Source organism: Gallus gallus, chromosome 1 (genome assembly GCF_016699485.2).
Source record: "Gallus gallus isolate bGalGal1 chromosome 1, bGalGal1.mat.broiler.GRCg7b, whole genome shotgun sequence".
Lineage (NCBI taxonomy): Eukaryota > Metazoa > Chordata > Aves > Galliformes > Phasianidae > Gallus > Gallus gallus.
Window position 1 is genome coordinate 100,964,193 of NC_052532.1, and position 27,481 is coordinate 100,991,673.

At 35.0% G+C, this 27,481-nt stretch overlaps 1 protein-coding gene across 2 annotated transcripts in view; it reads left to right on the plus strand.

Moving 5' to 3' along the window:
• NCAM2 (neural cell adhesion molecule 2) overlaps window positions 1–27,481 on the plus strand; it is a 262,883-nt gene that overhangs the window by 135,783 nt on the left and 99,619 nt on the right. For both annotated transcript variants that reach the window (XM_425540.8, XM_025144886.3), the window contains exons 5-8: window positions 1,245–1,382; window positions 4,725–4,842; window positions 11,451–11,611; window positions 18,584–18,729. In XM_425540.8, the coding sequence (XP_425540.7) occupies window positions 1,245–1,382; window positions 4,725–4,842; window positions 11,451–11,611; window positions 18,584–18,729 (563 nt within the window). The remainder of the gene's footprint in view (window positions 1–1,244; window positions 1,383–4,724; window positions 4,843–11,450; window positions 11,612–18,583; window positions 18,730–27,481) is intronic.

A 27,481-nucleotide genomic window follows, 5' to 3' on the forward strand; every position in this document is an offset into this window, starting at 1 on the left:
CACTGTGTGCCCTTGCAGCCCAGAAAGCCAGCTGTATCTTGGGCTGCATCAAAAGAAGTGTGGCCAGTAGGTCAAGGGAGATCATCCTGCCCCTTTACTCTGCACTGATGAGGCTTCACCTGTTCTGTGTCCAAGATGTGAAGTCCTCAGTGCAGAAAAGACATGGACCTGTTGGATTGTATCCAGAGGAGGGACACAGAAATGATCCAAGGGATGGTACACCTGTCCTACGAGGACAGGCTGTAAGAGTTGGGGCTGTTCAGCCTGGAGAAGAGAAGCTGCAAGGTGACCTGGTGGCCTTTCAGTATCTGAAGGGAAGCTGCAGGAAAGAAGGGGACAGGCTTGTTCTTTAACAGGATCTTTGATGAAGGACCAGTGGAAATGGTTTCAAACTAAAAGAGGGGAGATTTACATTGATATAAGAAATAAATATTTTACAGTGAGAGTGGTGAGGTACTGGCACAGGTTGCTCAGATATGTGGTTGATGCCTTGTCCGTGAAGACTTTCAAGGTCAGTCTGGACCAGTCTCTGAACAACCTGATTGAGTTGTGGATGTCCCTGTACATTGCAGAGAAGTTGGACTAGATGACCTTTAAAGGTTCTTTCCAACTCTGAGGATTCTATGATTCTTCTGTATCCATTTTATTATTTCTCATCAAGAGTTGAAAAAGTATGCAGTCAAGATCCCCCATTCCTTTTTCATGTTGATAAATGAGCCCTCAATGTTTTAACATTTTAAAGAAATGTTCTCTGTTTCTCTCATCTGTCTCACACATTAACAATTTACCTAAACAAAAAGTTTACCAAAGTTAAAAAAAGGAGATCTCAACTTTTTAAAACGTTTTGAAGTGCAGTTCTCTGGGAATTGCAAAGGAACCAGAAACTAAAAATGATTTCATTTGTTTGTGGTAGTGTATGTAGTGGCACTAATTTTCAAATTTGACTTTAAGAAAATAGACATAATTAATGTAAACACATTGAAGTCATCACTGTCCTGTAAACCTCTGTCAGATGAAGCACAATTAAATTTTCTCTTTACATTTCTGTCTTCATTTTCTGATAGAGTCCCTGGTAATGGAACTGAATTCATGTGGCATTAAAAAACATGTTTTTTTTGTGAATATGTCTGTAGATATGTTCTGTGAACAAACTCGTAGCTGTTTTGGAATATAAACGCTGTGTTTGTCTTGTGTTGTGAGGAAATGACAGTTTGCACCACTTAATCTTTTACATGACTTTCTAGATCGATTTGCAATATTAGCAAACAATAATCTTCAAATTCTTAACATCAATAAAAGTGATGAAGGAGTATACCGCTGTGAAGGAAGAGTGGAAGCCAGAGGAGAGATTGACTTCCGGGATATAATTGTTATTGTGAATGGTAAGGAGTAAAAGTTGCTGGGTTGACTTCTTAATTTAGTTGATTATTATAGCCTTAATTTTAAAACATGTCATTTTCTAACAATCCTAATTAAATCAATTAATATGGCTTTCATGTTTGTTCAGTATTGTTTTCCCATAAAGGTAATCAGATGCTATTTAAAAAAAAAAAAAAAACAACTGTTGCAGTATATTAGTAGAATTCATTGCATTTCATAGTGTCAGAGTGTATTATTATGCAAAAGCTCAGTTGTTGTTTTTAAGCATTTGAAGAATACTAACAATCACTATGAAACTGGAGTTTCAGATTACAATGTGTAGTTATTTATTTCAGTGTATTTTTCAGTGCTAATATTACTTACTGTTAAAAACTTTCTGATTTTTCATAGTTATTCAGCTTTAGTCCCTTGTACGTGTTTTATTAATTATTTCTTTTTAAAACCATCCCAAAAGTCATAAATACATTTTGTTAATAATTATTGCTTATAGATCCTTAACATTGTATTTTTAATGTAGGCTAAAATGAGTTATCTGATAATTGGCATTTTAACATTTTATTAGTTTCTTAAAAAACTCTAGCAAGGAATATGAAAAGGTGTGGACAAAATAGAGCATTTAGTTCACCCTCTCTCTTAAATTCAGGGTTGGCATGTTGAAAAATAAATGTCTCTTCATATACTGTCTAGAAAGGACACAGTCTGTAAAGGGGATTTTATATCCATGCGTTCTTTTTAATATCAGTGTTTTAATGAAGCTGCTTACATTGTGCTGTAAGGTCCTGAGTTTTAAATGCTTTATCATTGAGTGGTCCTCTACATATCTCAGTTTACATAAGTCATTATATAAGTTGAATTCTCAGTTAATTGCATTCTGGCACACATTATTTAATCCATGTAGTCAAGCAGCAATATTTGAAAGAGAACTCTAGAACTATTTTTTAGATAGTGTGCAGACAGTGACAAGCAAATGGGTGGTTAACTTGTGTGTTGTGATAAAATATAACAGTATATGCCCCATGCAGTGTAGTCCCTTAAACAAATTACAGTTTGTTTTTAATTAAATTACCCCTTGACTCCTGAGTATATTCCAACAGTTCCAACACTTGATAATATTGAAAATGACGAATGACATTTTATTCTGCTACTATTGTATATACGTATACAAACTTACATTTTGAACACTTTTCACTTCTATGTGATACATGCCGTTGAGCTGAGTGAGAGTGAAACCTGAAACATCAGATTTCAAACTGTGGTCCCACATCACATCTTCTATTGGTAGATTAGATCCACAATTTTCTTTTCTTTTCTTTTCTTTTCTTTTCTTTTCTTTTCTTTTCTTTTCTTTTCTTTTCTTTTCTTTTCTTTTCTTTTCTTTTCTTTTCTTTTCTTTTCTTTTCTTTTCTTTTCTTTTCTTTTCTTTTCTTTTCTTTTCTTTTCTTTTCTTTTCTTTTCTTTTCTTTTCTTTTCTTTTCTTTTCTTTTTTTCTTTTCTTTTCTTTTTTTTTAAGATATATTTGTTACTACTCTGAACAGGAATGCCAACACTCTCTTCAGTCTAGAGTTTGGAGTTCTGTAGTGTTGTGAGAAAAAGAGGTTTCAGGCTGAGAGATTCTAACATTGTTGCTCATGTAGAGTGGTATCAATTAAAAGCTGTTTTCCACTTAATTTATATAGGAATAAATGGCTTTTCAGAAATAAAAGTGAGTGTATTTAACCTGACCACAAATTAGTTTTATATTAATACTGAAAATCAGAAAGAAACAAAAAATTTTAATGTTCTTTTGTGAAAAGATAAAAAACGCTATCAGTGAGTTGGACTGAAAAGTGACTGGACTTTACCATTTTACTTTAAGTTAGAAATGTGAGAGACTTGCTAGTATCTTACTTATAATATCCAAATCCATTTGGGTTTTGCTCTTTTAGGTTCATTCTTTCGTTGTACATAAAAGCACAGAACCAAGATAAACAGACTTCACTTCCCAGAAAGAGCTGTAAGAAAACGGATATTGGATTTAATTGTCATCACATTGTCACTGGGAAGATTGAAGTACTGGATTAATTTGCTGAATTGAGTCATGGTCCTGTAGTTCTTAGTTGTGAGTAGAGAAGAAGCTGCTGCTGTTGGGGAAGGGTTGATTCATCGTCTCATGTCACTAGCAATATTTTCAGGTCTAAATGTTAGAATACATTAAAAAACGTCTAAAATTTATGAAATGTTTTCTGTGCTGCACTTTGAAATGCAAGATGGACAAGTTATTACAGCACAACGGAATGGTTTTTATATGCTGAGTACTGCAATTTCAAATAGGAAAGAGTTGATCTGTGAAATATGTAAATTTCAGCACACCATGACAGAGTCAAAAGTACACAAGAATATTTACTTACTAACCATCAGTGATTCTGGATCACTGTTTCAATAGTTTCATGTGTTCAAAGTTCAGAAATTGGGAAGGCTTCGGAGAGAAAAACGTAAAGCTAAAATATTTGTATCATTTAAAACAGCAGCAACTGATTCTCAACAGTTTGTGAAAAAAAAGTGGAGTTGCAGTGGTAAGCCATAGGCAAATTAACGGGGTTTGCCTTCAGTTCTCTACTTAAAACTAAAGCTAAAAAAAAAATAACTCTGAGCCATTCTAATGACAAGGTATTCTTGCTAGCAGAAAGCTATTTTTGTGTATTTTTTCTTTCTCTCATTTATTTTCCATGTATCTTATTTCCGATTGCTGGGATTATTTTTCTTTGTTTATTAACGTGAGAGTTTAGTGGAAACAGGATCAGCACAAGTGTCTTAAAATTTCATATGAGCAGAGATATTAAAAGCATCCTGTGAGTTGTTCTATCTTTAATATCATTGCTATTTTTTTCTGTTTTTCTTCCCAGGAAATGCAATAAAAAGAATAAAGTATGTTTAGTAGATAATGCTACGTATTGATACCTATTTTTTTAAGCAATGCCTGATACCAGTGCATACTTGTATGTCTACTATGTAGTTGAATGAAAGAGAAAGAAACTATATTTTCATTGAAAATAATTAAATTACCAGCAGTAGCTCTTGTGTGTGGTAGAGTACATACATAACTGCTAGGAATGACTTCAGTAGCTTTAAAATGCTCTGTAAGAAAATTGACAGCTACTGAACAAGACTTATTTTGAGTTTATCCTAGTGTAAAGAAGTTATAAATGACCTGATAATATCAGAAGTCTCTCACTGTCTGTTTTAAAAAAAATACAGAAATACTGATAACTGATTCATATTGTGTTAAGTATAAATTCCAAATTTAGCAAAGGATCCTGTGCTTTAAATTTCTTCAGAGACACAGAGAATCTTGTTTTATTTTCCAGTTCCCCCTGCAATTACCACATTACAGAAATCATTTAATGCCACTGCAGATCGGGGAGAAGCCATAACTTTGTTCTGCAGAGCCACTGGATCGCCTCCACCAGAAATAAGTTGGTTTAGGTAAGTTCAGTTGAAATCTGCACGTCATAGCACATTGGTTGTTTTTTTTTTTTTTTTTTCTGTCATGATTTCATGTAAAACTCCGTGAAGTAAGCTGTGCAATCTTAATTACTTCACTGAATTTTAAAACCGTTTGCTGTTTAGTTATCCTCTTAACTTCTAAAACTAGATTCAACATTAGTAAGTGAATTATTATGATAATACATATAAAGTATATAAATCATTATAATAAGTGAAAACACACAGAAATACAGTTTTACTCAGTTTACTATGAAAGTGAGATAAATTAAAAATGTAAAATACCATATTAATTTGATTTCTTCATATTTGAGCAAAATCAAAGTTGAGACAATTAGTCCATTTCTCCAAGAAAATACAGACAAAAATCTTAGAATTTTTAGCACAGGAGTGTTTCAGGTAAAAAACATATACAGTTATGTAATAAATAAATAAATAACAAATACAGATCAGCAGTTATAGTAACAAACATAACACTTTATCTCTTTATAAGAATAGCACATTTTTAAGCCTGATTTTAATCCTAATTCTGCATTTCAATTAAATTTTCATTCAGAAGGAGATCAGAAGGCTTCAAACAACCCTATCATATGCAAATGTTTTGTTGAATAAGTTTGAAGTATTGTTTATATTTTTTTAAATACGTAATGTATATTAAAATATGGAACTGCTTTTTAAGTTTGTGTGTGTTTTTTTAATGATGTCATTGGAATGAATGCCGGAAATATTTGGGAACATCTACTGTGTAACAGTTGTAAAAATGCAAACAATTGCATCCATACGTTTTATTTCAGGTGAAGTAAAAGGTCACTACATTTTCAAAATGGCTTAGGGATTCCCATCAGTTATTAATCTCCTTTGGAGTCTTTGAATAATATTATTGTTTTTTAAATGTTAGCTTCCTTTGACTGACACCTTTATCCTAACATGTCATAAGGCAAACATGGAGTTAATTTCTTCTCTTTTACAATTTCAATGGCAGATACAAATAAATAGAACAAGAAGTTAATTCCTTAATGTGGCTTTTTTGTAAGACAAGCCAGTACTGATGTTTTAAATTGTTATGAAAGAAACTCTCTGTTTACAGATGTGTTTTTTCAATGCTTTATAAGTATTACAGTATGTGTACAGGCTAAGTGTCTTGGAGAGACACTTGTCTATGCTGATCAGAGACTACCTTTTGAATTTTCCTTCAGTTTGCCTGTCACTGGGACAACCAGCTGTTTTACACAATTTATTGTCTTTCATACAGATTTTACAAAAGCTTTTCAGGTTAGTGTACTCTACACTGGATTATAAATGAGAACATATTTAAATACACATTTTTTAGAAAACAAGTGAGCGGAATTGGCTTGTGTTTCCCTTCCCTGTTTTTCTTTTGTTTGTTTTTTTGTGTTTTGTTTTTATTTTGTCTTACTAGGCTATATATTCTGGGTGGGTAGAAAACATTCTTTGGTTATTTTTTTTGCTAGTGGTAAGAAGTTGTAAATTGATAAGTAGAAAAGGTCCCTGAAGTCTGTGAAAGGAAATGTGATGGGTATGGAGACAGGGAAGAAAAAGATGGGAGGAGCTCAGTGATTATATTCTGGAGGGAACAAACTTGATCCAGTATTTCATAGAATCATAGAATGATAGAATGATTTGGTTTGAAAGTGATCCAACCCCTCCTATAGGCAGGGACACTGTTGCGGACCCCCAAGGGTTCAAAACTAGAATCTAGTCCATTCGCTGGCCGAGCCGCTTGGGGAGTGATGGCATGACCCAATATGAGTGCATCAGAGTCTCCGTTTATTATCCATTACTTACACACATATATAGATCGTGGCGAACGTGTGTTCGCGTATAATTGGTTGAAGCATAGCGAAAAGCCCCCTGCCTAAAAATACTATTGGTTGTGCATGTTTTCATACCATTCCACTGTCTTAATCTCTTCCCAGGCTAGCTACCCCCTTATCTTAACTGAAGCCTCAGTTTTTCTTCCTGCTTTGACAGCTTCAAGGTCTCATAGCCTGGGTTGTGCACATAGCACCCGAGCTCACAGACATGATAACGAGCTAGTACTTTTCCATCTGTATCTCCTGCCAATTGTTAGGCCTGTTCTGCTCATACAGCTGTTCAAGAGACCCATGATCCCCTCGGCTGTGGAGCCATCCCTCAACAGGACACCTCCCACTAGATCAGGTTGCTCAAAGCCCCATCCAGCATGGCCTTGAATGCTTCCAGGGAGGAGGCATCCACAGCCTCGCTGGGCAATCCGTTCCAGTGTCTCACCACCTTCACAGTAAAGAATTTCTTCCTAATATCTAGTCTAAATCTACCCTCTTCCAGTTTAAAACCATTTCCCCTTGTCCTGTCACTACCTGCCCTAATAAAAAGTCCCTCCCCAGCTTTTCTGTAGGCCCCCTTCAGGTACTGGAAGGCCACTGTAAGGTACTGCCAGAGCCTTCTCTTCTCTAGGCTGAACAGCCTCAGCTCTCTCAGCCTGTCCTATTAGGGGAGCTGCTCCAGCCCTCTTGTCATCTTTGTGGCCCTCCTCTGGACCTGCTCCAAAACTTGATGTCTTTCTTGTGTTGGGGTATCCAGAACTTTATGCAGTACTCCAGGTGGGGTCTCATGAGAGCAGAGAGCACATCTTCCCTGGCCTTCCTTTTATCACTGATATACCTGTAGAAGTTCTTCTTGTTGCCCTTTATGTCCCTGGCTAGATTTAATTCTGTGTGGGTTTTAGCTTTCCTAACCTGATCCGTGGCTGCTCAGTCAACATCGTTGTAGTCCTCCCAGTATTTCAATACTAAATATAATCTCACAGGTCTTTTAAGATAATGACCATAGTTTTCTAGACTATTGCAGACCCTTGTTCTTCAGCAATTAGACCAAGCAAAGGGAAAATATATCAACGTAGTATTTCTTGCTTTTGAGAAAAATTTAAAAAACAATACTGTTTTTTTCTGTTTAAACCGATTGATCAAATGTTAGTATGGATGTCATTTAATGAGAATTTAATTGAATCTCTTTTGGAGCATTAATGGCTAAGGTGTCTTATTCTCAATTTCATCTTGTTTAGTGTATTTTTTATTGCTGGATGTAATTTGCTATTGACATCAGCTTTGTTGTTTTGTTTTGTTTTATTTTTTAATAAGCAAGTGGAATTTAGTTAAGTGTTGATCTGCTTATATCCTTTGGTTATAGCCAGTAATGTTTGGGTCATGGTTTTATGACTTTTGTTATTGATATTCCCATAATATCATGAAGAATGTTGGGAGTTATAGAGTTAAAGCTCCAGTTCCCTGAATTGTCAATTTTTCTGGGTACCTGCTTCTCAGAAGAGAAGAGCTACATAATACAGAGGACTTTGTGTTTCCATTTTCCATTCAGAGGGAAAGATAAAACTACTCGCAAGTCACAAGACTGCCTTCTTTTTTTGCTGCTTGTGTCAGCAGTGTGTGCTCCCTAGCTGTTTTGCCTTCAGCCTTAGAGCAAAGCCTTCAGTTTTGGACACTCATTTTATTTGATTTATTAACCTCAATTTCAATTATATTGTATTATGTTATGTTATCTTGCATTCCGATGTCATATTCAGTAAATTAACTTTCCTCCTCAGATAGTTGCCACTGTTCATCTCCCATCTCCCTGCCTTTTCCCCTTTTCTTCTTTCCCTTTTCCCAGGGTGTGGGTCTCTTGCCCCGTTAGTCACAGGACTGGGCCGAACCGGCCCATAAACCATTGACATCCTCCCCCCCTATGCTTTTTTGGACTGATGGGCCTGTGGGCCTGCTGTCCCCCTGTCGTGGACACAGATCCAGGGATAACTCTGTGACAGTTTGTCAGTGTGTGTTCAGACATTTTATTTAGCTTGTCTCAGGTTATCCATTTGTAAAATGAGCAAGCGTAGTGAAGTGATTTAATGGAATTCTGTTGTATGAATACATAGCTATGCTAAGGAAAAAAGTACAGAGAGAGGTACAAACTATTAGAGAACAAGATGAAAAAGCTTGTGGACATTCCTGTTGTTATTTAGGCCTAACCACAAAATGCACTAAATACAAGGAATACCAAATATATATACTTAATCCCTCTTAAAACACTTAAAATTATAATGAGTATTCTGGAGACCTGATTGATAGAAAGGTTGTGGACAAGTTCTACTTTATTCATTTGGAGGATTTTCATTATACTGTGTAAAAAGTACCTCTGTACCTGTTGACATGGCTCAGCAATATTAAGGAACAGTGGAATGTCCTTTGTATCTTTTTTCATTTTTTTAAGATATGTCCTGACTCCTAAAAATCTCTCATTGGCTCTAGTGAAATTTTCTTTAACAAGGAGTGCATAATTTGGATCTCTCATTGTATAGTCCTACCTTCCTTACAATCCACTGTTATTTTAGTCACTTGAAATCTGATTTCCTTTTCTCTTGATTCTTTTTACTTTCCAATGAACAGATTTAACAGAATATTAAATTCCGCCAGGACATGAAAAAAGTCTTGAAAATCAAATGCTAGTGATATGGAAGTGGCCTATATTCTTCTCCATTGAATTAATCAAGATACTAGTCAAAACTGTAGTTTCAAGCCTAAACATCTCTTTAGAACATATCTAGTATGACAGAGCTTTAACTAGTTATGTTGACCCTTTTTATTTCTAGGTGCTGACTATTTTTAAGATTTTCTTATTTTAGAATGGAGGCATCTGAGCCGTTGTGTCAACGTTACTCAAAAATGCCATAGATCATTTGCTAGTTAGTCAGTCTGAGATTCCTAACAGAGAAGAAATGTCAACATTTAGTTTTAGTTCACTGTATTTAATATGCAAATGTACTTTGTTAATATTTCATGGACTAAGGGAATGTAATTCTTTCACTGCTTAACTGATATTACATTAAAGCATGGCCTTCAGAGAAACAATATGCTAATAGAAATAAATTAGCGGTGGCTGAAATATAATTTAAATGTACGGGTCCTGAACTGATAGTGTTTACTCATGGGAATAGTCCTACAGAAAACACAGTTATTGTTTACATTTGTGGAGATAATTTACAGTAATAAAGTTTAGTGGGATCTGTTTGTTATATCTTTACTGACAGGGCATAGAACTATCTAACAAAAGAAATAATAAAAGAAACAGTCATCGTTTAACATGTTTTGTTTTCTTGTTCACCCATATCAGTGTTAATCCGAACCTTTCCTTTTCCCTAAAAGGTCCATGGTAATCTTCATGATCTAATTTCTTCTCATCTTTGGTCATAGATACAGGTAGTGGATGAGATGAAGGGTGCTTGGAAACTTCTTTTGACCTTGAGTATGGTCTCTTGTCTCCTACAGAAATCATTGTAATTTTTATGAAAACACTTAGGTGGAAAAATAACAAAAATGTTAGTAAAATGCAAGAACAACAGATGCCAGGGTATGCCATTAATATTCCCAAGGAGGGGAAAAAACAAACAAACAATAAATGGTGTTTTCACTTCTAGGGAAAGTATTATTTTAGAAAATATGAAATCTAGCTAGCTATCAGCATTCTATGAGCAGAAAGAATGTGAACATGGGTTCTGCTCAAATCTTGAAATGAAACTAGGTATATGCATTGGTTTCCTTTCACAAGCAATTTGTTTTCAAGAGCTTGGCACTGCCATCAGGTTTATTAATGCTTATGAAAATCAGGCAATCTTCATGTAGGTGCATATGAGAACAGGCTGTTGATGATTCAATAGAGTAAGGACAAAAGAGTCCTTAATCAAACAAGTCAGAATGAAAAGAAATAAAAATTAAGTTAGAATTGCTTCATTTTATAAGAAACCATTACAATAACTGTGTGTATGCCAGGGTACTCAGATGCAGTGGTCAAGCCTTGATCAGCCATCAGAATTGTTCACAGGTTTTATTATTTCTATACCATCTGGTCAGAGCTAATTATAATGTCTGGAGATATGTCTGTTTACTAAATTGTGGCTAGCTAACAACATCTGAGAGGAAATAACTCAGAAGAATTCTTTATGTGCCAGGAAGCTTCTTTGTGTAAGAAATATAAAAATATTTTTATAAATCAATACTTTATTACTAATGTGAACTGCAATGGTAAACTAAAAATGTGCTTTTGAATGTTTCTTTTATACAACCATGTATTTGTCTGATTCCTTGAGTGCAAGTCATGTATTAGAGTTCTATTCACAAGCATTTTTTCTACCATTAAGTCATGAAAATTTAAGAATAAAACTATTATAGTATTTTTAATACATATATTTTAGAACCTGACAATAAAATTGTGAACCTGGGGTCTTGAACATCAAAATGGAGTCCAGAATGCATTGCTTATGTCTAGAATGTGCACATTCTTATGGGGAAAAAAAAAAAAAAAAAAAAAAAAAAAGACCACAACACTAATCCAGCAGAACAGTTGTCATCATGCTCAAATTAACTCCCTTCTGCACATACTGCTGGTTTATGTCACGTGAGTTAATGCATTTTTGTTAACAGCATAATTGCACTTTCTTACAAGATTATTTAAAATTGATTGATGCTTTCATAGTGCATTATTTCAGACTTTGGAACCTGCTGATTACTTTTTTTTGTTTGTTTGTTTTTGTTTTTTAGGAATGGTAAACTTATTGAAGAAAATGAAAAATACGTATTGAGAGGGAGTAATGCAGAGTTAACAATAAGAGATATAAAAAATATTGATGCGGGTCCTTATATCTGCAGTGCTAAAAACAAAGCAGGAAATGATAAAAGACAGACATTCCTTCAAGTTTTTGGTAAGTACTGTATGTAATGTACCAACCTTTCTTTCACAAGAGGGAACTGAAGTTCTTAATTCCCAATTTTCAATGGAGCAGTATTTCTGCAATACGTCTACTGATGCAGGAAACCACTCTATAATTTTATAACTTTCTCCTTGCTATTGACCACTTTAACCTTTCATCCTGAATCCAATTTTGAAAAGGCTATCTTTACTATTGTACTATTCAGATACAATACAATGGAGTGTTAAATTGTTAATTCACTCTGTTTTGCCAATAGAAGTAGGCTGCTTGCAAGAAAACCAAAGAGAGAATAAGAGAAAACTATTGAAAGGGGTAAAATGGTTATTTGTCCTTTCAATCAGTTTTTGTTCTTGTTTTTTAAAAAGAATACCATGCAGAGGTGTTCCTGATTTTGTATTTGTTCTTGTCTTTTTAGTTTTGCTTTTTTTTTTTTTTTTAAGTACATGATTGCACAGTCACTAAAAATTCTCTGATATTAAGAAACAAGAATTTCAAAAGCAGAAAGTAATAAAAACATGAAAACTTACCTCTCTTTCTGTGCCAATTTCTGTACTACCCAATCTGTTTTCATGGTTGTGTCCTTTACACAGAACACTCAACTGTTTGTTTGAACATTTGCATAGCTTTGGCCTCATAAGAGTAGACATCTTTAAGAATATATATCTCCCTCAGAATCACTCTGCAAGATCAGGACCATAACTTATTTATGAAAAGCCTGCAACTTAAGCAATATGATTTTTTTTTTTAATTTATTTCTTCTTATGTATAGTATCACTGTATTGTTAGTGTACCTCTACATTATATAAATAATTAACTATAGCTTTTAGTAGAGAGGAAGATCACTTATATTTGAACATATAAAGCATGTACTGAAGACAAAGGGAAATGAAATTTTGCATCTCTTCTAAAACTAGTAGTTATCCATACAAAGCAAAACAGTTCTGACAGAAGAGGCTAATCTGATGTCTTTCACTTGAAGCTGAAGGATTGGTTAATACTGTTTTTTCAATTTGAAGCTTGAGGCTGAAGCCATCTGTAAACTCAACAGATAAACTGTCTCTGTGTGCCTTCCCCTGTCTTTCCTTGGGAAGCTCCTTATTGTTCCACACTGTGCTGTTTCCAGTCCTCCATACACATACACATACACATATACATTTCACATAGACGTGTTGCCTAAACATTGGGGTACTTACTGTTCTGTGGTGATTGAGTATTCTTCTAAATTACTTTTCAAAGGAGCAAAAATTAAACACAGTTTTAAATTTCATTCTCGACAAAAGTTATAGAGTATATTGAAGACTGTGCAAAAGAGAAATGTTTTATTAAATTGTATTTTCAAAATTGAAAAGATATTAAAGGAATAGAACAATTCTGCAAGTTCTTTACATCAAATGCAGTTTTATGTCACTAGTTTCTTTCTTTAATAAGATGAAAAATTCCAGTTTAGAAATTTCTCCTACTATGGAAACCATGATGAATCTCTGATCCATGTATTTCTGTACCTGTCTAGTCATAATCCGTTGTTTGTGGAATAGCAAGGCAAGAATAGCGTGCAGAAGTCATGCTAGGGGGAATCTGACTGCTCAGCTGCACAGTTGCACTTCTGTTTTAATCTCCATGTCTACTCTTGCATTCTCTTTACCTCTCTGGCTTCCCGAGTTTTGAACTGTTGTTTCCACAGAACTGTGGGGCTTGTCTCCCAAGTCTTTTTCCTGAGTGTTGATAGCTAATTTAGAGTACATCACTGAGTATGTATATTTAGAGCTACTTTTCCTGTGTGCTCTTCTATTGGATATATTTCAATTAGGTTGTAATAATCTGTGTACTGCCAGTTTGACTTGGCTTTGTATCAGAAAATAAGCTTCTTACCTCATTTGTAGTCTCTAAAGCTCACTGGGATTTTAGTCTAATATTTCCTTTACAAACATCACCTCTCACTCTGAAAATATGGAGCAGAGTTGCTGTATTTTCTCCTACAAATGACTTCCCTCCTTTTGTCTCTTTCACCAAGATTAAACTTGCAGACTTGTGTACAGCCAACCATTGTTATACTTTTCTTGCCCTTAAATGCATTCAAAAAGCTGCAGACTGAAAATGGCAAAGCAGATGGCTAATTATTGTAGCTCAATAACTCAAAAACAGACAGTGTATGTTAAAATAACCTATTAAATTACATGTGTTTTTTTTCCACTCTATTAGCTTGTTTATCTCACCTACCTGTTGACTCTAATCTTAATTAACAATTCAAGCTTCTTGAGACTATTGTCTCCCTGACTACATCAGGGCTCTGGCAGGATTGAAGATTCTAATACTAATTACATTACCATAAAGCAGTAATAACAACAGTAATGTTATGGAATTCAGCATTTTAGATTTCTTATTCTCTGCACTTTTGGAATGGGTGTGGCCAACATAGTGCCATCTAATATGTGCAGATGTTTATTTTCCACATGTGACTTTTTTTTTTTTTTTTAACTGCTTCCAGTGCTATTAAAAAGCTATTTTGTCTTCATATCAAATTCTTACTCAGACTTCTTCTGGAATCGTAACGCATATATAACGTCCTACATACTCCTACCCTGCTCTCTTCAGTTTTTAATCTTAATTACAGTGTTTTATCTGTTCTACATAATAAATCTTAGAGGAGAAAGGAAATCCCTGCCACTGAGGATTCCTTAATGATCATGATTATAGTATAGTCTGACCACATACTATTTTTATTTTCTACATATTTTCTTAAGTATAATCTGAAGCTTGTATTGCAGGAAGGTTTATGCAGCTGTGTGCAATGTAAATTTTTTTATTATTAAGTCAGATCATTCAGTTAAGAATTTTTTAAGTACATTATTATCAGATTGGATAATAGGAAAAGAATCTTCACTGAGATGGTGGTTGGGTACTGGGATGAGCTCCTCATGGCAGTGCTGTCATCACCAAGCCTGTCAGAGTTCAAGGAACATTTGGACAGTGCTCTCAGAGATAAGGTTTGATTCGTAGGTAGTACTGTGTGTAGCCAGGAGTTCAACTTGATTGTCCTTGTGCATCCCTTCCAACTCAGCATATGTTGTGGTTCCGTGATTATAATACAAATGCTTGAATATTTTTGACTGAAGAAACTATCAAAGAGCTGGAGGCCTTCTGGACTGACATTCCAAGACCCTTTATTTTCATTTGTTTCATATTTGCTAGAATATTGAAAGTAAATACTAATTCAGTTTGAAAATGATCATGTCAGCTCAGAAAGAACAGTTTAAGAACTAAAAAAAAATAAATCCATTTCAGTAGTCTTTGCTTTCTTGAATAAATGTTTTTTATTTCTATGCAAAAGTATTCTCATATTTTCTAATGCCCAAAATGTAATTTAAAAGCAGTCAAACAGTATAAAACTATTAGTCAATAGCTTGTGACCTATTAAAATTAAGCAATTAAATAATATCCTTTCCCATTTTCAGCTCTCTTCTTCCTAGTAATATCTGTCAGCTAGATACATTTGATGATTAATCAGTGCTTGTTCCTTTAAATGTCAGCCTTCATGTCTAAAATGTCAAGTTAAAACTTTGCCTTGTAATAATCCGTTTGAAGAAGATTTTAAAGAAATTTAGAATATAAATCAGAGAGATAAGAAGATAAATACTTTAAATTATATACTGTAGAAGAAGATGCATCATTTTGAGAAAATCAAATTGTTTGTCGTGTATGTATGGGGAAATAATGATGTTCTGATGAAGATAATGCAAAATTTCTTTCATAAAATACTATGTATGATGCTTTAATTTGGGTGATGTATCTGCATACATCTTTCCTTGTTTTCAGGAATGATAATATATCAAAAGAAAGAAAGAACTGTTTATACTGTAGCCAGGAGACATGGCTATAGAAATAGAGTATCGGAGCTTAGAATCATAGAATATTTCATTGACATTTGAATGATCCTGGAAGTGAGAGTTAAAATTATAAGTATTTTGATGTTATCTATTACCTCAAGTTCTTTTTTATTTATTTCTCCAAAGTAGCGTCTTTAGTTATACCACTGAGAACAGTTACAGCTTTTCTCAACTGAATTGCTATCTTTCCATAGTGCTTTGCTTACTACCTTGTAACATACCAAATAAAGCTGGATCCAACTGATACTTATAGAGACCCTGAACTCACAGGATATTTTCTTCTTGTGCAGGGTGTCACCCACCTTAGATTATATCTTAATGAAGAAGGATATTAGAGCACTACTTTGCTAGGGAAAATATTTCTTGTTTTTCATCTCTATGCAGTTAACATAAAGTAGATTTTTTGTAGTAGCCAAGGATGAACAGATTGAAGGACTATGGAGATAAGGAGTGAGAAGTGAGATCAAGAATGATGTGGTAGAAATGAAAGGAAATGATTTATCTGGATATAGCAAATTTGGACCTGGTTTTATTATTTTTCTTGGTGATACAGAATGTGGTGTCTGTGAGAAACTAGTAAAATTAAGTAGTGGTAAAAAAAAATGAAAAAGGATACCAAATATAAGGAAAAAAAAGTCTATACAATGAGGACAATCAGGAACTGCAGCAGGCTGGTGAGAAAGGTTGTGCAGTCTGTTCTTGGAAATTTTTTAAGATAATCCTCAATAAATCTGTGATCAATCTGATCTGAACAGGGTTTGCTGACTCAATTTTGAGCAAGGAGTTGGACAAGATGACATCCTAGAGTACCTTCTAACTGGAACGATTCTCTTTTCCTTCTGATCTATGAACGTAGCCTGATTACTCTTCTGCATGGTATATACTTCTAAAAATCCATTAGAAGATACATTACCTCACTGTTTATTTTGTGCTTCATGTAGACTATAAACTAGCAGCGTTTCATCAAAAACAAAAGTCAAAATAACTGCATGGAAAATATACTATTAAATTTACTCATACAAACCTAGCTCACTGTGTTTGGATGTAAGCATATTGAATCATATTCCTATTACAGGGTTACATACTAGGATTTCCAATGAGATGTGTGTCTCATTCAATCTGCAAAGATTTGGAGAAGCTTATTAATGGTTAATTATGACTGAATATATAGTGCCAGCACGTTTTTTTTTTTATGAAGGTACTTGAATTCAATGGAAGAGAGTAACGTTCTATGCATAGTTATACAGCAGAGTTCTTTTATGATATTGCAGAGACAAGTCCTCTCAGTAAGCCTTCCCATTTAACTGGAAATGGCATTGCAATGTAAATAGCCTGTCAAGACACAATATAGCTTGAGAGCTGTACTTGCTCTGTACCAGTATCTGTAAACTGGAATGATCTGAAGAATGTGAGCATTGTCTGGACTTCTAAAAATGTATTTTTTCACCAATTTACAGAGTAACTGAAGATGAATATTGTGTCAAAGGACTTTTCAATTCTTAATAGTGTTAATAGTAGTACTATATGTTTGTTATCGGGAGATTTTGTTAAACTCAGTTCATGTAAGGCAGTTAGATATTTCTGAAGACTCAAGGTAAACAATAATGTATTTATTTCAGCTGGGATAGAGTTAATTTCCTTCACAGAGGCTCATATGTTGCTATATTTTGAATTTGTGATGAGAATAGTATTGATAATGTACTGATGTTTTAATTGTTGCTGAGAAGTGCTTAGAAAGACACACGTACTTCTCTGTTTATTACACTGCCCTACCAGCAAGGAGCTGAGGGTGCACAAGGATCTGGGAGGGGACACAGTCAGGACAGCTGACCTAAACTGGCCAAAGGGATTTTCCCACACCACGTGATGTTGTACTCAGTAATAAAAGTTGGTGAAAGAAAGAGGAAAGAGGGAATGTTGAGTTAGGGCATTTGTCTTCCCAAGTAACCATTACACGATAGAGCTTTGCTTTCCTGGAAATTTATGAACATCTGCCTGCAAGATGGGAACTGGTGAATGAATTCCTGATTTTGTTTTGCTTGTGCACACAACTTTTGCTGATCTAATAAACTGTCTTTTATCTCAACCCACAAGTTTTCCTACCTTTACCTTTCCAATTCTCTACTCCATCCCACTGAGGATGCTCTGCTGCCTCCCAGGGCTAACCCATGACAAATATGAATAATCTTGTATTATTCCAAGTCTTTGAAGACAAACACAGATTATCTTAGAGTTATAGAACAGCTGAATCAGGAAGACATTCCTGGAGATTATCTAGTGCAACCCCACTGCTTAGAGCAGTGTTAGCCAGAGCTGATTGCTTGGGACTGTCTAGCTGAGTTTTGAATAGAGTTAAGGATGGAGACTCTACAGCCTCCTGGGCTTGCTTTTGTGTTCAGCCACTCTACACAGTAAAAAAGGGTTTTGCTCTTCTTAAATACTATTTCAATTTGTGCCTACTGTTTCTTGTCCTGTCTTGGCACCACTGAGAAGAGCTTGTCTCCACATTTATTCTCCTCTATCAGATACTTAGACTCATGGTTAAGATCCCTCTGAGTCTTCTCTACTCAGGAGCACCCAGCTGGTTCACAACCAACTTCATGTTCACCGGTACCCACTAGGCCTTCTCTGCAGAGCTACGTTCCAGCTGATCAGCACCAAGCCTGTACTTTGACATGGAGTTACTCCTACTCATGTTCAGGTGACTCATGCCGTGGTGACATCGAGTCTTTATTCCTGAAATGTCCTGTTCCCTAAGAGACAGGGAGCCAGGAGCAAAGCACAATGACAGGGCTGCCAGGGCAAGGGCCTTGTTGGTCAGGGCTTATCCCATTGCGCTGAAGCAAGGGAGCAGGCAGCCCTGGGGCTGGCAGCTATTCTTAGATAAGAGTTCATGTTGTCAAACACAAAGAAATAGTAGTTGTGCAACTTGAAGTCAGAAAAGTTGATTGCTCTTATAGATGGTAATGTTAAACCTTTAGGTAAACTGAAGTAAATGAACATAAATGCACTTTTTTAAGAAAAAAAATATTTTGACATTCTTTATGCGAGGTGAATAATGTAATTTGTATTTTAACAGTACAGCCTCAAATAATACAACTTAAAAATGAAACCACATTTGAGAATGGGAAAGCCACCCTCATCTGTGAAGCAGAAGGAGAACCTATCCCAGAGATTACTTGGAAAAGGGCCACTGATGGAATAACTTTCTCTGAAGGTGACAAGGTAAATCAGCCTTTACAATATCTAAATACATATTGTCTTGTTACACTTCATAAGCAGAAACTTAGAGTACTTAGAGAAATTGAAATTAATTTTGGATGAAATTGGAAGGTACTAATATTTCCTAAGGTAATATAAAAGATGTTTAAATTCCAAATTTTAAATTAACACTTAAATTATAAAAACATAAAAGCAAAAAAAAAAAGCACGGAAGGTAAGACTTAGCTTTTCTAGAGCATATTTAGAATTGGTCCAGTATTTCTCAAACTGCTGTGAAGCTTGAAGTCTGAAATAATAATAAAAAAAAAAGATAAAAAATCATTTCTGGATAGTTTGGAAATCTCTCCTTTTCACTTTGTTTGTTTGTTTGTTTGTTTGTTTTACTTTTCTCTTTTCTTGTATTTTTCCTGCCTCAGAGTAAGGTAGTCTTTAACTACAAACTGAGCCCATTTTCCTATTATGATTTTCCATTTTCATGCTTTATTACAAAAATAAGTTGAGTAGAAAAAGATTGTAATGAAGAAAGTCAGTTGCTGTGGGAACAAAAGCTGTAAGTAGATGGAATGGTAACCAAAATGGAAAGGTGTAATGTTATTTCTAACAAAGCAGATCTGTTTCTAAAGAGTGTTTTAAAAATAATTTTCTTTGAATATTTGAACAAAAATTTGCTTCTTAATTTCCTTAGATAAAATACAGATTTTGTCTTCATTACTTGAATTGTGAGATAGCATCTGTATGACTTGCTAATTCTGAATTTAGACAAAATAATTAAACAGATGTTTGCAAATAAATGACACTTAAACAAACAAACAAACAAACAACAGCAACAACAAAAAAAAAAAAACCAGTAATCAGACCAATCAGGGAATTAGATACACAGTAAGTTACTGAGTTTATAGGGAGTAAGTGTGCAAAGATTGCTCCAAAAGTAATGCCTCCTATTTTATTCTGTTTGTCCATGATGTCAGAGGTGAATGTTGGTAGTGTGGCAGTAGAGTTCGAACCTTCCCACCAATATTCCATTACATTTTAATACTGTGTGACAGATGGGCAGCAGAGCAGCAGTCTGAGAGTCAAATGGTGTCTGATATGGAAGTGTATATGGAGCAAAGGTATGGAATTGAATTCCTCCAGGTGGAAAATATTGTACTCAACAACATTCATTGATGCTTGCTGCACATTTATGGAGACCAAACAGTGGATGTGAACACAGTGAGGCAGTGGGTGGTACAGTTCAGCAGTGGCGACAGCTTTGTGAAAGACAAACCACATTCCGGATGGCCGTGCACAACTGTCATGCTGTGAAATGGTGAGCATCTTGATCAGCTCACCCACACATATCAGCAGATTATGACTAGGGAACTATGTATGGAGCTGAATATCGGTTTCAGTGCATTGGAAACAGTGGTGGCAGTGTTGGATTATTGCAAAGTTTGCATCAGATAGGTCCCATGAATGCTCACACAGGAGGAGGAGAAAAACTGTGTTCAAGTTTGAACCAATAGGAAGCTGAAGGTGATGGTTTCCTGGATTGCATCATTACCAGTGATGAGACAGGGTGTCACCACTACGAGTCAAAATGGTAGTCAGTGCTGTGCCGACGTATGAATTCCTCATTGAAGAAAATGTTCGAGATGCAGCCCTCAGAAGGGAAAGCAATGTGCACTGTCTTTTGGGATAGGAATGGGGTGATCATTCTGTTTTTCCTGGAATCCAAACAAACAATCAACTCTGATTGCTATGTTGTGATACTGATTATGCTGAAGGCTTGAACTTCCATAGTCAGGCCAGAGAAGAATACAACCTTTCTCTTACAACACCATAATGCCAGGCCTGATACCAGTTGGAAGACCATGGAGTACATTATCAATTTTGGGTGCAGTGCCACACCCGCTGTATAGTCCAAATTTGGCACCATCTGACTTCCATCAGTTTGGGCTAATGAAAGACAGACTGCGTGGGCAATATTTTCCTAACAACAGGACCATCATACCTGTGAAACAGTGGGACACCTCCACCGGTGCAGATTTTTCCGAATGCTACATGCAGGTTGTTGTTCTCTGTTGGTGAAAGTACATAGGTAACAGTGGTGACTGTGTTGATATATAGTGTTTTGTGGCTGAGAATATGCTCTATTGAGCAGTATTACTGTGCTCTTTGTTGTATTTTCCATAGAAATAGATAGAAGGCATTACTTTTAAAGTGACCTACATATATTAAGGAATTACTTAGATTTATTGTTTATATTCTAATGAAGAACAATTTTTCTGGTCAGTTCTCCTACTCCACCTCTCCTGGCATTGTGACGGTCCATATGAGGTTGTGCCTACCATTTTTCTGTTCTGTGATTTCCATTAGAGAGAAACATCTTTCTTTTTTTTCAAGTAGTTTTGCATTAATTAAAACAGACTCTTTCCTCCTTAACTATTTCAAATTAAAGGTGATTTTTCTAATGCATCAAGTCTACACTTGGTTCAGATGTTAAAAATGTGTTTTTTCACTTATGTTTGGAATACTCCTAAAATAGTTATATCAGAAAATGAAAGCAAATTGCAGAAACAAGCCAATCACATTGATGCAGTTGAAATCTGTTCTTTATCCAGTACTCACATAGTATGGTATTGCATTCTTAATTCAAACTACAGTTGGTTATACTCTTTAGACTTGTCAGTATTATCTGGGTACCAGTTTTTCTATGTGAAAGATAAGAAGACCAAGAATAAATAGTTAGATGGTTTCATTTTTTTCCTGCCAGTGAAGGAACATTCAGTGTATTGCTCATGGAAGGATTTTTGCCTAATGTTGAATAACTGTTATGAAATACTTTATGTCTCAAGCTATAAAATGAGCTTGTTTATTTTCCATGTGGTTCTTCAACACTCTAAGGAGCAAAGACTTACTTAACTAGAGCTTTCCTACCAAATTTTGTGAATAGGTTAATAGGAATCCAAACTGGTGGTGAATAAATTGTTGAATATTTCTTGAGTAATACAGCAATGTCCTACAACAAGAAAGAGAAGGCAAAGGTGAGTTGAAGAAAATAGAGGCTTTTTTAAACAATCTTAAACTGAAGTTATTTATTATATGTGTTATAACTTGAAATCATGTTCAGTCACCAGATGTACTTGCATAAATATAGAAAAAAAAATGTTGTCTATATTTCGTGAATTCATCTTTTGAATTTCTTAGTAGTTTAAAAAAATGGTGCCGATTGTAGTTTAGGAATATTTTTTTGTTGAACTAAGTGTTTATTGAGGGGATGGTAGTGATTTTTTTTTTTTTCTGTAGAAGATGTAAGATTTGCTGTAACCAGAACAATTACCGTGATAGCAATTAAGAATCAGAAAGTGATATTATTTTCAATTATAGTTTTATTATTTTTAGAATGTAGCTCCTCAGTCTTGTTCTTGTTTCGATAAAATTCAAGTATAGCTTGTATGGGTAGTTACAGGATGGCTGTCTGAAATGTTAAACAGTTCCATAAATTTGGAATGTTGCCTGAAGGATTATTTTGCCAGCAGAAAATGCAGTGGCATTTTAATTTCTCAAAACCAAAATTAATTTGATCAAAGAACATATGGAAAGCTTATTATGTAAGGCCTAGATTATGTAATAACTCCTTCTTTCCTTTCTCTCCCTCCCAAAACATAATGGATTGAATAAAATTCTGTAAAATTTGAGGCATCCCTTGGTTTATGGGATTCTGATTTAACAAAGAATAAATATCAGTGAGGGATATCTATGTCTTTGTGATTTGTGACCATTATTTTTTCCTGTATGAAAGTTTTGGTTTTTTTTATTACTGGCTAATATCATTGCTGTCCCTTATTAAATCAACCTTTACTACCAAAATTCCAAGTTTTTCCTAATTGGAAAGAGACAGTAGTTTCCTTGAAATTAGCAGAGTCTGTGAGATTGCACAGATGCAGGCTGCTGACTCTCTCATTCATTTTCTGTCATCTTCAAATGATAATAGAGTTTTTCTTCCAATATGAAATTTAATAGAATTATTGTTGGCTGCTCTGTACTTGTGCTCCTAATCCCCGACTGTAATCACTTAGGCTGGTTACCACAATTTTTATAATGATATCTGGATGTCATGATCTGTAGTGAGTAAGTGTTCTTGCAGGCTTGTTTGGTTTTTATTTCCCTTACTGCTACTGGCGGACCCTTTACACTTCTCAGAACTGTGCAAAAGACATTAAGTGCTTTCTACAGCTTTTTGTCATTCACTTTGCAGACTTTGACACTCTTGTGTTGTCTAGTTACAAGTTTAAATGCATTTATGGAGATGACACACATAATATATAAAGGAATGAGAGATGGCCAAGAAATGTTTCAGACGCATGCTGATGATTCCCAGTAAATCCCAGAACACTCTTCCGTTCCAAAGAGCTTGGAAAGAAAAATGAGTGTGGCAGTAGCTAAAAGGATAACTGAAGTCTACATGACTTCATGTTCGTCTGCAAAATACTAGGAAAGCTGAAGTAGATGAAATACATTTTTTTCAGTAATGTAGTCGTTGATAGTTGCCATGAATTCACTGCAAATAGATCTTGTCAAACTGACTCAGCATAAATTAAAAATCTAAGTTGTTTTACTACCAAAATTAACTGAGTGTGTTAAATGCTAAATATTTTTGAGGCAATAGAGTTAGTGATAAAGCCAGTAGGCTTAGAAGTCTAGCTAAAAATACAGGTGTGTATTTCCTGTGTACTATTTTAAGGCATGAAGAATGAATTCTTCTTCCTTCATGCTTGCCATCTGAAAAGTTTCATATAGAAAAGCTTTGGGGCACATGCTTCATAGTAGAGATCACTTAAGACTACATATTTAACATCTTGATATAGGAAAAAAATATTAACAAGCAGCCAGATTTGATTGATACACTATTATAGTACGTCTGTATGAAAGAAAGAAGGAAAGAAAGAAAGAAAGAAACTGATTCAAGGAAATGCAAATTTCTAAGAGTGAGATTTTGAATACAAGTTATGTACAGGAACAGATTTAAGCAACTTGGACATTCCTGTGCCTAATCATTACACACTGTGAAAGAGGAATTCAAAAATCCAGAATTCTGCAGTGAGGAGAGAATCACTTGTCTTACAGAAGTGCTTCAGAAGCCATATACACTGAACAGAGATGACTGTTAAGGACAGTAAATGATAGAATCATTAAGGTTGAAAAAGACCTCTAAGATCATCTAGTCCAACCATCAGCCCATCCCCACCCTGCCCAATAACTGTATCCCTCAGTGCCACATCTACGTGCTTTTTGAACAACTCCAAAGATTCCTTCAGGGACTCCACCACTTCCCTGGGCAGCCTGTTTCAGTGCCTCACTACTCCTGAAAAGAATTTTTTCCTAATATCCAACCTGTGTCTCCCCTGGCACAATTTATGGCCATGAACTCTCATTCTATCACTGTTACCTGGGAAAAGAGGCTGACGCCCACCTTGCTGCAACCTCCTTTCAGGTAGTTGTACTAGGATCAGGTCTTTCTTAAGCCTCCTCTTCTCCAGACTAAGCAATCCCAGAAGTGCATGGTCTGCTCCCTCTTCTCTTGACAGGTTTGATGATAGCATCAGGCTGCAGATAGACATTTGGTGCACCAAGTATCCTGGCTACATAGTCCTTCTGACGATAGCTACCTAAGAAATACACTGTCAAGTAAATGAGTGAGATGTGGTGAGTGCATTTTAAATGATAGCCTTGATTTAAGAGTAATCACTGAAGAAGGAAGAGGTCTGGATGTGAGATCATTCTTAGCTTTCACAAAGTCAAAATTATGTGTTATTTTAAATGATGTTTTTTATATCTGGGACATATACTTTTCTGAGTTTCAAAATGGTTGTGCACAAAAGAAGGGAAAAGAAGGAAAAATTTCCAAAGTCATAGATCAAAGAAATAACCCTACTGGGCTTAAGAAACAGAATGTTAATCAGCAAGTGGGCTATAATTATCTCTAAAGAAAGCGTAACTTTGATAAAGGGTTTTCAGTATATCAGATCTGTGTATTTGAAAATTGAAGCCCAGTGATTTCAAACAAGACACGAAAAAACTTTCTCCTCTCTCCTTTTTTTCCAGTTAGCCTTTGGAACAATCTCTAACACAGTATGGTCTCCCTTTCATTGAGGATTTGAAATAAAAGTGTCTTTCCCCTTCCTCTGACCTCTGCTGAAAGTTTAAATGGAAAGTTTTCCAGGCAGCTACAATAGATGACCTCTATAATGCTTTAATAGCTTTATAACTCATAACTGCATAAGAGCGGGTAAGCCTGAGTAAATGAATGATTATGTGTGACAGAAAGCATTTGGCTCACCCGTTAAGATTTGAAAATTGAAATGGAGATTTACTCCATGATTAGAGCTTCATCCACTGTTTCAGTGTCAAGCCAAAACTCTGTTTATGGTGTGTGTACTTTGTTTCTACGCTTCTATTGCCCAGCTCCTTCCTCAGCATTGCATATCCTGTCACTGGTGTGCCAACCTGGCCATTGCCTCTTTTGTCTGTGATTTAAAATGGTCTGATCCTACAGACTTCTGTGCATACAGCAGGCCTGGACCTTTTCCCAGTAAAAACAGGCAGGAGAAGAGTTACACTTTTGTAGAACAGAAAGAAGGATAGTGACTAGATTTGATTTGCTGTAATCACTTATAAAATGCATTTGGGACACACGGACACACACCTATGCACAACCCTGCATGAGAGCATATCCTGATTCTCTAAGACAAAAATACCATTGATTTCTGTGCATTCTGCAGTAGTGTGAAGGCAAGGTTTCATGATGTATTTTCCTTAAGTAATTCTAGCACAATTATGAAAGATGACCAGTGTAGTTCGTAATTACCATTTCAAGCTCTATTTTGGAATGCAAATAACAATAACAGATGGGGATTGATTTGAGACAGTAGCTCTCTGTATGCGGCATGTGAGCAAAGAGACAATCTTTACCCTGAAGAATTTGCATTCTAAACATGTAAAATGAAAATGAAAGAAGAAAATTCACCACACAGAGATCACAGTCCTGTGTCCATCCAGTACTCAAGTTTTATAATGCCTCATTATCTGGAGTAACTGGTTAAAAAAGGAAAATAATATTACTTTATTTTATATAAACTTGGTAGAAATTAGCGAAACGTCTTTGAAATATCTTACACTATTCTATCTTTATGCACAAGTAAAAGGATCTCAGATTTTAAACTTTATATTGAAGGTTATAGAGATAGCCTGAAAGTTTGAGTTCTGCTTCCTTGCATGTACTGTGCTGTGTGTCCCTGTGTAATTTCCTATTTTCTATGTATTGCAAACCCAGACCTGCAATTCTTTTCCAAGTTTGATTTCACCCTATATTGGTGTATAAATCATAACTGTTAGGAGTTTGTAATTTTTTCACAGTTGTCATGATCCAGCAATAGGCAAAAGACTTAAGGTTTGGCTTGTTTTCTTCTTTGAAATGTCAACTCTGCTTTTTACCCAATCCTCTTAACTCCACTTCAGCTCTCGCAAATATTAACAAAATTGATTAGAAATTTTTTGGACCACCTATGTTAGCCATTATCATCACACAAAAGGATGCAATATTATAGAAGCAATTTTATGGTAAATGTTAGGAAACTACATTGCATTTATTTTGAGATAGTAATGAGAATACTTATATTCTTGTATCAAGGATGAGCTTTTCATTTGATAGATGACTTATGCAGAAAGAGGAAACACATATATATCAAGGATATTTTAAATACCAGTAGATTTCTTTCTTTTTATGACCTATAGAAATCTCAGGCTTTGTAACTTAACTTTGTAACTTTTCCTTTCAGTGAAATTTTGTATGTGGGACAGAATTAAGTTGACAAAGTTGTTGCTCTTTGCATTCTTGAAAAATTACAAAGAGCCAAGAAAATGTAGATTTTAACACCTCTGCTATATTAAAAGCTTAAACAAACCAGGGGAAATGGAACATCACTAGTTTAATCAATTGTTTATCATGAAATCTAAACTCAACTGCAGATTTTTATTCTGTAAATGAATAATCCTATTTCTACCTAAGTTATATAAACTTAAAAATTGTCTTCTATTTTTAATCCATTTGCTTATGGAGCAAGTATGTATTTGTGGGTATTTTCTCTAGGATGTGTTGTTGCATTTACAGGCTGAAATAAAGCTACGTGGGGTTCAAAATGGTACACAATATTAGCTTTTTCCATGTAGTCATCAGTGGTGATAATCTGTTTGTTATACTAATGAAGATTAAAATTATCAGGGAACTTTTTCAGACCAGTATTTCCTATGATAGCAGTGCAGCTTAGACTTGAATATTCATTCATTGCTTCTGCTATAGTAAAGATTGTTTCATGAGGTTTTAATTATCAGTTGTATTATATGCTCTCTAATAGCATTATCAAGATATAGATATAACTGATGATACGTTAAGCATGACAGCTACATGTTATAAACTAATGTCGGTTGGTATTGTTCACTGATTTAACAATATGTTCTCCAGAGACTTTGAAAGGATAAATCTTCTAGATACCATGGAAACTCATGTAAAATGAGAAATACAGTCTATGGCACAACCAACAATGGAATGCTGGAAAAATGTATTTTCCTGTAACCTGTCATCAGTTTTCCTGACATGAAAAACAGTTTGAGTATTAGGAATGTTTGAGGATTAGGAATCCTTGCATGTTAGGAGAAAATGAAAGGATTTGTATTTAGACTTCTGGCAAAACCAGAATGATTAGAAAGCAAGGAT